General features: G+C 45.5%; 1 protein-coding gene across 2 annotated transcripts in view; it reads right to left on the reverse strand.

Annotated features, from left to right (window-relative positions):
* Nucleotides 1-4,504, reverse strand: part of IFT81 (intraflagellar transport 81) — a 60,165-nt gene extending 55,661 nt beyond the window's left edge. For both annotated transcript variants that reach the window (XM_019538701.1, XM_019538702.1), the window contains exons 1-4: nucleotides 4,416-4,504; nucleotides 3,514-3,679; nucleotides 2,514-2,617; nucleotides 1,400-1,580 (exon numbers count right to left, since the gene is read on the reverse strand). In XM_019538701.1, the coding sequence (XP_019394246.1) occupies nucleotides 1,400-1,580; nucleotides 2,514-2,617; nucleotides 3,514-3,657 (429 nt within the window). In that variant the 5' untranslated portion in view covers nucleotides 3,658-3,679; nucleotides 4,416-4,504. The remainder of the gene's footprint in view (nucleotides 1-1,399; nucleotides 1,581-2,513; nucleotides 2,618-3,513; nucleotides 3,680-4,415) is intronic.
* Between the last annotated feature and the right edge of the window lie 4,969 nt (nucleotides 4,505-9,473).

Consider the following 9,473-nt stretch of genomic DNA (forward strand, 5'->3'; position numbering starts at 1 on the left):
GCCTCTCCTCGTAGGGCCTGCCCTGCTGTCCCCTGATCATGCAAGTGGCCTCCTCTGGACCCTCTCCATGCTGTCCACACCCCTCCTGAAGTGCGGCGCCCAGAACTGGATGCAATACTCCAGCTGCGGCCTGACCAGTGCCGTATAGAGGGGGAGGATCACCTCTTTGGACCTGCTTGAGATTCACCTGTGGATGCATGCCAAGGTGCGGTTGGCCTTCCTGACTGCCTCCCCACACTGCCGGCCCATGTTCATCTTGGAGTCAATGATGACTCCAAGATCCTTTTCCGTCTCCCTGCTGGCAAGAGGGGAGTTCCCCAACTGGTAGGTATGATGCCAGACTGCCACACACTAAACAAACATACAGGCTACAACTTGGTTTTTTTCTGCTTTTGTTTAGTTATTTTCAATTATAAATCAGATACGATCAGTGGTAAAAGGGGGGGAAAAAGCTTTCATAAGGCTACACAGCTTTCCTAATGCCTGATAAGTATTTGGAGTTAATAATTAAAAACCTTCCAGAATGATGTGATATTGCAACTCACCATATCTGTATAAGAAAAAACTGGATAGAAATTAGATACAAGGCAAGGTAGAGGTCACCTTATAAACTAGCTGAATCAGAGAGGCATAAGCTTTCATGAGCCACAGCTCATTTCATCAGATGAGATGCTATGAAAACTCTTTTCATAGCATGTGATGAAGTGAGCAGTACCCCACAAAGGTTTAAGCCTCTCAGATTCCCTTAGTCTAAAAAAAGTGCACCTCTGCCTTGCTTTCTGCCTGACCTCAGTCTACCATGGCTTACTACCTCTCTGGAGAGAAATTAAGTAAACGTGTACCTCAGATAATATAAAATTGAACACGTCTTAAATACATTTGGCTTGCTTTAAATTTGGATTTCAAACCTAGTTGGTTTGACTATTTAAAACCAACAATATTAGCCTTGATAACTGAAGTCTTCTATTTATCCACAGGGCAGAGACACTGGTCTGTTACCAGCTGAGCTACGACTACAGATCCAACTTACATGGAGTGGTGATCTAGAGACAAAAATCTCTGCGTACTTGTCTAAAGCAGAGAGAGATTTTTTTAAAGACAAAAATAAAAAAACAATTAAAGTTCACTAATGTGGTTTTAAAGTCCACTTAGCAGCTATTATAAACTGGGTTTAAAACACATTAGGTGGCCAAAGTCAAATGTAAAGTCAGCTGGATGATGTTCTGAGTGAACATATTTTAAGTGTTAATCCCCATCTACGCTAAATACTAAAACATGAGCCAACGTAATACAAGAAAGTCACATTTTGTCAGCCTACTCCATCAGCAAGCCTCTGAGCCATCCATTACCCCCTTCATTAAAATTACTGTGCAGTCAGTAAATTCATCTAAAACACTACCTGTTTGTTGGTGTCAGCCACAGTATCATCCTGAAGGAACTCAAAGGGCACTTCCAATTTTATTAAGAAACGTGCCAGATAGGCTCTTTTCTTGAGTTCGCTGGTCCGCTGAAGAAGCCAGTGTAAGACTGGATGAATTACAGGCTTGCTTCCAGTAACTAAACCCTGGCGGAATGTACTCCTAAATAATAATAATCATCATCACCACCACATATATCAGTCACCACCAAAAAGTCTCGAGCAAAAAGACACTAGTTTGGACTAAACAAGCCGATAATTTCTGTTATTCCTCCCCCACCTGCCTAATGGTTTTTTCTCTAATATTGTTAAAAGAAAAAAAAATATTTCATGATGCCAATTTGCTGATTATGGGCCTGATTCTGCTTCCCTTTGCGCAGGTACATCTCCCAGAGTGGGCAAAGGACAAAGACTGCAGCAATGGAGCTCGTGTTTCAGTGGTACCCTCCAGAAACTTAGAAAACATGGAAGCTGCAAACTGGTATAGCATGAAGTAGGGAATGATGCCCAGTGTGGAAGGGAGGGTGATGACCCTACTAGTTATTCGGCACCCTCTACTGACTAGCCTGATGAACAGCATTAAATACAAAATAAACCTGCAGAAGCAAAGGTAGCAAAACAGTGGAGCACATCACGAAGGACAGGACTGAGATTCACCCCACCCTGGCCCCTGACTACTTTGTTACTCCACACTAAATCTGGATCTGCAAGCAAATCTGTGTGTATTTCTTAGGACCTAACAGAAGAAATATCTTCAGAATATTAACTGAAGCAGTCATAGTGATACTATGGAATAAATTTTCAAGTGACTAGCAATACCATTTAAAGTGTAAAATAAAATAAAACCCTATTAATTGAGATATATTGACGACTGAGTCAGAAAGTGAAATAATTTGGTATAAATCTATCGTTTTCACTTTGAAGAAGGGAAAGGGTATTGGCCAAGACAGAAGTGTTAATAAAATACTTAAAGTAACAAGCTAGTGCGTTCCAAAACATACAAGACTTTTTACATACTGTACATCATTTCAGTTTTGCCTTGCAATACTGAACTAGACATATTTTACCATTATCTATGGTACAAGCAGATACTTACAAGTCTGTAATACTTCCTGGAGGTTTGTATTTAAGAATACCTAGAAGACTCAACATTCGTTTAGCCGTTTGATCTGGCATCTCCTCTCTAATGTCAACAACATGCTGAAAAGTAAAAAACACCCTAAGCAAAGCACAAGAAAACTGTGTAACCATGAATAGGTCAAATAAATTAACTAATGACATTAAAAGAATGAATCAGATCCAGTCTTGACATGACAGGCTCTACATGCAACTGTCATAAGTGAGATGTTGCATACAGAATACTACTCTACCATCTAAATTCTGGTTCTCCCTGGGCTCTTCACACAGGTGTCTTTATTTCAGGTAGGTATTCTGGTTGGCCGTGGGTCCTCAGAGACACAGCCATCTGGGTTATCTTTCCTAACAGTAGGAACAATTCTGGCAAGACAGGGTGTGTAGCAAAGCCACTGACTGCAATGATTCACAGACCATACCTTCTGGTCCAAAAATGCACATAACAGACACCAAGTCTGATGCTGGAATTCTGCTCCACAGCTCAACACATTGGCCCTGTTGGGGGGCTTATTGACTGTCAACCCCTCTGCTTTGATGGACACAAAAGAAAGGGAGTCAGTGCGAGTGTGCAACAGCTGCAGTGCACGGTTCATTTCCTGATTTCTCGTCATTCTCTGTACATAAGCAAGGACCATTCTGAATGTTGTACAATGGATGCAAGAATTGTAAATATAAACATTAACATTCCTATTCTGCTTCCTAAAAAAAACACAAAAAAACAAAAGGCAGGACCCCTGGGGGAGGGTCCAATAATTATGTGGTATTTGCTCACCTAGATAAATACATCAAATAGAATAGTAGCTCCATTAAGATTAGTATTGGCGACATAAGTCCAGGAAATATATGCCATAAAAGACACAAAACATATACAGAAAGAAACAAAACAGCTTTGCTGCTCTGACTTCATCTGAGAGCAGGTTACCAAAGACCCAATGCTCGAGCACATTCAGTTCCACCCTTACCTTAGGGTCAATTTCCCCCAAAACATCACTGAGCAGCTGCAAGAGCTGCATTGACTCCAATGAATCAAATGTGATTAAATTATAGTTCTTCTTAAAAGGCTCCTGATTGAGCTTCTCAACGATGAATTTCAGTTGATCACTCATTGCTGAGTCCTGGGGAACAATTCTGTGGGAGAGAATCAGGGAAATTAACTGCTCAGGACAGCAGCCTGTCATGATATCTAGCCACCTCCACAACCCCAACCCTGGGCATCATCTCCGTGTGTTGGGGGACTCTGAGACACAAGGCTGTGTGGCCCTGCAAACTGGAGAGTACAAACCTTGCCTAGTGCACCACAGAATCCCAGAGCAGCAGGGCTGCAAGGGACCCCCAGAGATCACCTCTAGTCCACCCCTGCCGCAAGCAGGATTGGCTCGGTCCAAACCATCCCAGACCATCTATCACCTAAATCCTACATCGGACGACTGTGAGCCCTGACACAACGCACACGTCACACCCGAACCTCATCCTGCTGCTATCACGCGTGAGCGCACCCAGGCGGAGGCCGTGTCCCTGCTGCACAGGAAGACAACCCCCCCCCCGTCCGCGACAATCTGAGCAGAGGGGAAATCCCTTCCTGACCCCAGAGCAGCCTTGGACAGGACCCTCCAGCCAGAAGCTTCGGTCCCAGCAGGAGCACTGGTATAGCCCAGGCCACATCCCCTGACACATGGAGCATGGGGGGGTTAAACCCCCTGACACAAGTAGCAGAAAGGGGGAGGGGGCAACTAGCAGAGCCCGGCAGGCTGGAACACCCTCGCAGCGGCCTGCTTGGCCCCGCCAGGGGCTGCCGACCTCCTCCCGGGCCCGCACACAAAGCCCCCGCGCGGGGCTCCCGGCCCGGCCGCCCCCGCGCAGTTACCTGAGCCCCAGCCACAGGCCGCCCCCGCCCGACACCCGCTTCGCTTAGTTACCAGGCCCTTGGTAACGGTTGCTACGCCGGAGCGGTGCCGTCACTTCCGGTCACGCGGCGCGCGGCGCCCGTTGGTCGCAAGGCGCCGCGTGTCAGGGAGGGCGCATGCGTAGTGGGGGGCTGCGGTGGCGGGAAAAGGGCCTGGGGGTTGGGCAGGCCCCTCAGGCACGTGGGGCTTGTCCTGGGAGAGTGGAGCTTCTGCCTGGTCTCCCCCACACGTGCGGCCCAGGCCCCAGGCCTGCCCGCAGCACTTGCCCCTCAGGTGGAAAGCAAAGCAGAGGCTGGAGCTGTGTGCGTGACAGCCCAACATACCCAGTGATGGTTAGCAAAACTGCAGGGATATGCTGTTGGCTCCAGTTACTCAATAAAATGGTGTTGCACTCCGTTTGGAAGCACGTCTTCCTTTGCAGGATTGCTATGGAAGGGCACTGTGGTACTTGAAAGCAAGGCTATGTCCTTCCCAATCACGTGGTTGGCCTCCTAAAAGACCACGTTCACAACAATCCTTGCCTTACATTTTTCCTGGACTGTTGGGGCTGCAGCATTGCCCCAAAGCAGATTGATGCGTGCGTCCAATTAAGATTTTCTGGCAATCTGCAGCGTGAAAACATTTCAGACGAGCTGGCTTGCTCTCTGCTAATTAAGTAAACGATTGTCGTTGTTCTTTGAAACTGAAAATTGGACAGATACGAAACGCGGATGGCAATATTGTTCCAAGTCTTTATCCGATCTGAACAACAAGCTAATTTCTCCAATTTAGGTTGGCACATCTGCTATCAATGCAACTCACAAGACCTAAAATCTGTTCCTAACTCCTAAGCAAACACAGGAGCTCATCATTTCAAACATGGAAAAAAATGGATTCACTGACATTCGTGCATAAAACTGATCTGTCCAGTCCTTGATTTTCTAGGTACAGATCATTCGGAATCCATCAATTCAACCCAGATTGGTTTCAGGCTCTCTGCATTGTAATTAGCCTCTTGGATTGTTTTTGAATCACATGTAGGTCCACATATGATGGATTAAAATATGCACTGACTCACCCAGATCCAAGCCAATTGAGAGGAGCAGCTTGTGTAAAATTCGACTCAGTAATTAGAAATCATAAATATAATATTTGTATTTCTATTGGAGGTATTTATCTTGGGTTAACTCAAAGCACTTCCAAAATACGAAATAATCAACCTCACAACAAGCCTGAGTTTCCTTAAGAAAGGAAACTGAGGCACCATGATTGTCTTCATTTTTAAGAAAGGAAACTGAGGCACCAAGAGGTTGAACAAATTCCTCTAATGAGGCTGTATAGGACACATGCTTGAGCTGTAAAAACTAGAGTATGTTCCATTTCTGCTTGTACTCTTTATGCTGACCTGTAAGGATCAAATCTACCTAGAAGTTGCTGAAAGACCTACATTCCTTTCATATGTTTTCCTGGTGTCTTTTTAGTCCTCTTTTCTTTGAGTGTGCCGAGTATCCAGACTGCACAGAGAGAAATGGAGGGAGTGACATTCTGCAGTGCTGATTCTGGCCTCAGGACACCGCTCCTGGAGCATGTAGGGACCACTGAGGAGCCCACAGAATCTGGGGGGAAATGTCAGTGCTGGAGCACTTTGGGCTGATGCAAGCAGCCCTCCGCTTCATCCCTTCACAAGTCCCAAGACAGGGCACAGGGGTTGACAGTGCTACAATGCAAGGACTTGGGGCTAGGGCATAGCCAGGAGGAAGCTGCCTGTCTTCCACCGCAGACTGTTTTGGCTACCCAAGTGGTCAAGATATCCACCCTAATAGAAGCCTTCAGGGCTTGATCACTCCAGGTGTGACTGAGGAAGTAGGAAGAAGACCAAAGAAACCTAGTCGGATCCAGCATGCTGCTGCTAGCTCCTTCCTGCAAGCCCTGCCGTGAAATGGAGCTGTAGTCAGTCCAGGACAGGTTTTGGATTCCACTGCACTTTCCAAGTAGGGGAGAGACAGGATGCATGGGGGATTCCTGAGGCTTATGCATCTTCATGGGCATTTCTTCCAGTGGTCTCAAGCCACATACACATGCAACCCAAAGTAACCAGAAAACAATCTTATGTTCCATCATCTGTCTGTATTCAATGTCTGCAGGCCAAAACCAGAGACACACCCCATCCCCACAGCTTAGAGAAATCAAACCTTGGCTCTATCTCCAGGTTTCTCGGGCACAGCGGAGGCTGTGGGGCTTCACGGATAGGACAAGGGTGCTGCTTCCTTCCTGTCCCAAGGAGAGGTGCTGCCACAGGCAAATGGGAAGTGTGCCAGGGAGATGAGGTGGGATCCCACAAAACCTCCAGCTAGTGCTTCCATGTTTCCCATATGGAGCCCCACAGGTACATCCCATGTCTCAGGATAGTTATGATGGGTGGCACTGAAAGGATTTGAACAAGGTTTCCTAATGGCATTACAACCCTATCAGTGATGTATTCACTCCTCAGCTTCTTATTCAGCTGAAACTTCCATGCAGCTAAACTTCAGGATGGGACTTAGTATGATTATTTGTAAAGAGTTATAGAGATGGCAGCTTCCACAGGCCAGAAACAGAACAAACCTTGGCCTGATTTTTTTTATCCAAAGCCCTATAAATGTGCAGACTTAGCCTTCCTGAGGCCTGACAAATGCTCCTGAACGTTTGACTGCCTTGTGAGTTTCCAAGGGGAACTCAAGCATGGAAACCAGCAAATCAGAGTGGAAAGAAACCTGAGCAATAAAAATCACGCTTGACCGACAAAGAGAGATCACCTTATATGGGAACATCCCTGGGCAAGAAGATGAATGCTGCTGGACTGGTTCCTGAGGTCAGATCCCAAACAGATGGAAGAAGTTAATGTGAAAATGAGTGTGTTTAGGAAGAGAAGGTGACACTTTGAAGAGCATCTCTGCTTGCAGTATGGGATCCAAGTCCTGTTGTTCTTCCTTTTTATTAGGAATAAGGGGATATGTGCACTTAGAGCTGACCGAGTTATATTAAAATCCATTTCTGTGGGGCCATTCTGGCACTCAGATGAATCACAGATCTCACTTTGGCTTGTCTCAGTGAGAACTGTTATCATTATGATTTCCTCCAAATTTATTTAAATGGTATTAATTTTCTCCACATCAAATAAGCCATAGCTCTAAAGACCTCAATGAGCAGTGGGCCACAGACGAAGTACACTGAAGCCAATGAGAACTGTGCTTACTTACCCTCAGACAGCAATTTGTCCCTTTGTACAAGAGGATTATAAACAGCTCTCAAGGAACACTGCCAATTTATTAAACACATTTATTTCTGCAATTCTTGTGCTGACCACTGTCACAGATAGCACAGTGGATGATTATAAGCCAAAAGAGATTAGAGAAGAAAATATTTTTCCGTGCTTGGTTGAGTTTGTTTGCTTTGTGCATGTGTAGCTTTGGTAGTTTTATTTTGGGTTTGTGTGTAGATGTGTGAGGATCTTTTGCAATGTAACAGGAGACAGAGAGGAATTTTCTCTCTGCCCTGAATCTGCAGGTATCTGACTTGGCGTAACACATGTGACCTGCCCTGGATCTTGGTCAGCCATTTTACACCTGTGTAGGGCAGGCAAAAAATACTGATACCCAGCCTGCTTGCATTGTATACAAACTTGGAAAGGTTCAAGGTGGAGATCAGCTGGGAATCAGGCCTCAACGGGTCCAGAAAAAGGTGAATGCTACCCCAGCATAATCCTCTTAAACTCATCTTTGTTTCAAGGTAATTTGCATCATCACAGACCCTCACAGGAGGTGAGGCTTCATACCAACTATGAACTGACTGTCCAGAGGAGTTTTCCATCTATTGACTCCTCTGTGAAATCCTCTGAGATATGAACTTTCATTTCTACCCAGGAGAATTTTTACAATCTTTTTTCCAATGCCTGATGAAGGCTGCTTGTGCCTGAAAGCTTGCAATTAAAGATTTTTTTTGCAAAAAAACCATGTTGGCCTAATAAAAGGTATCATATCTACTACGAGTCCTGATAGCCTTCTTCTCTAGACCAATATAGCTACAACCTGGATACTAGACTCATCTCTGCATTTAATTCAACTTGTCAAACCGTGTGTCCTGCTAGCCTTTGCAGGTCCTTAAGAGCAATGCAAACTGACTCCAGTGGATTGGGCCTCTGCACACTGAGGCCCTGGGATGCCATCCTTTGGCCACATGTGGCTTGTGTGATGATATAGGACTGCCCTCTCCTGGAGAACAAATGTCACTATGAATAGCACTGGGCTCAGCATCTGATGGCCCTGCAAATGCTCAGGTATTTTTCTGGCTAGTAGCAAACTCAGGCAGTGGCAAAACTCACTCTGCTATGAGGGAGCTCACTCTTTTCCTTTCTCTTCTCTTCCCTCATGCACCTTTCTGTCAGTGGGATCACACAGAAACAGAGCAACTGAAGTGTGGTGGCATGTGGAGGTGGCACGACTGAGTGGAGATGGTGACGTAGGTCCCATTGGCAGTTCAGTGCAAACTGCTCTGTTGGTTGAAGATGAAATGGGTAAATAATTCATCTCTCTGTCTCCCTTGCCTGTTCTCCCTGGCCCTGGGGGCAGAAAAATGAGAAGATGTTGTGGAAATTAAACCCTGCTCCTGCACTCCCCGATGGCCGCTAGAAAACTCTTGTTGATTTTGTGCTGCAGAATCAGGTCCTTTGCTCACATTCAAAGCTGATGCAATGTGACAAGGTGAGATGCTAAGTTGTATCATCTCTCTTTGAAATTAGGAACAAGCTGCAAGCATTCATCAGTCCACCGCAGCACTTGACAGAGCATGAGCTTTCAGCCCACGTTCAACACCTTCCGATTAGATCAGTAAGAGTCAAGTTGTCCAATGGACATTGAGAAGGATACAAGTCTGTTTCCTGCTGATAACTTAGCAGGATGTCAAATCTTGGATTTTCCTTCATCAGGACAATGATATGAATAGCCAAGCTGTTTGGAGGACATGCTAAAAATATTAATGCATCTGACATTTAGATTTTTCAG

This window comes from Crocodylus porosus, unplaced genomic scaffold (genome assembly GCF_001723895.1).
Source record: "Crocodylus porosus isolate Cpor-Errol unplaced genomic scaffold, CroPor_comp1, whole genome shotgun sequence".
Taxonomy (NCBI): Eukaryota; Metazoa; Chordata; order Crocodylia; family Crocodylidae; genus Crocodylus; species Crocodylus porosus.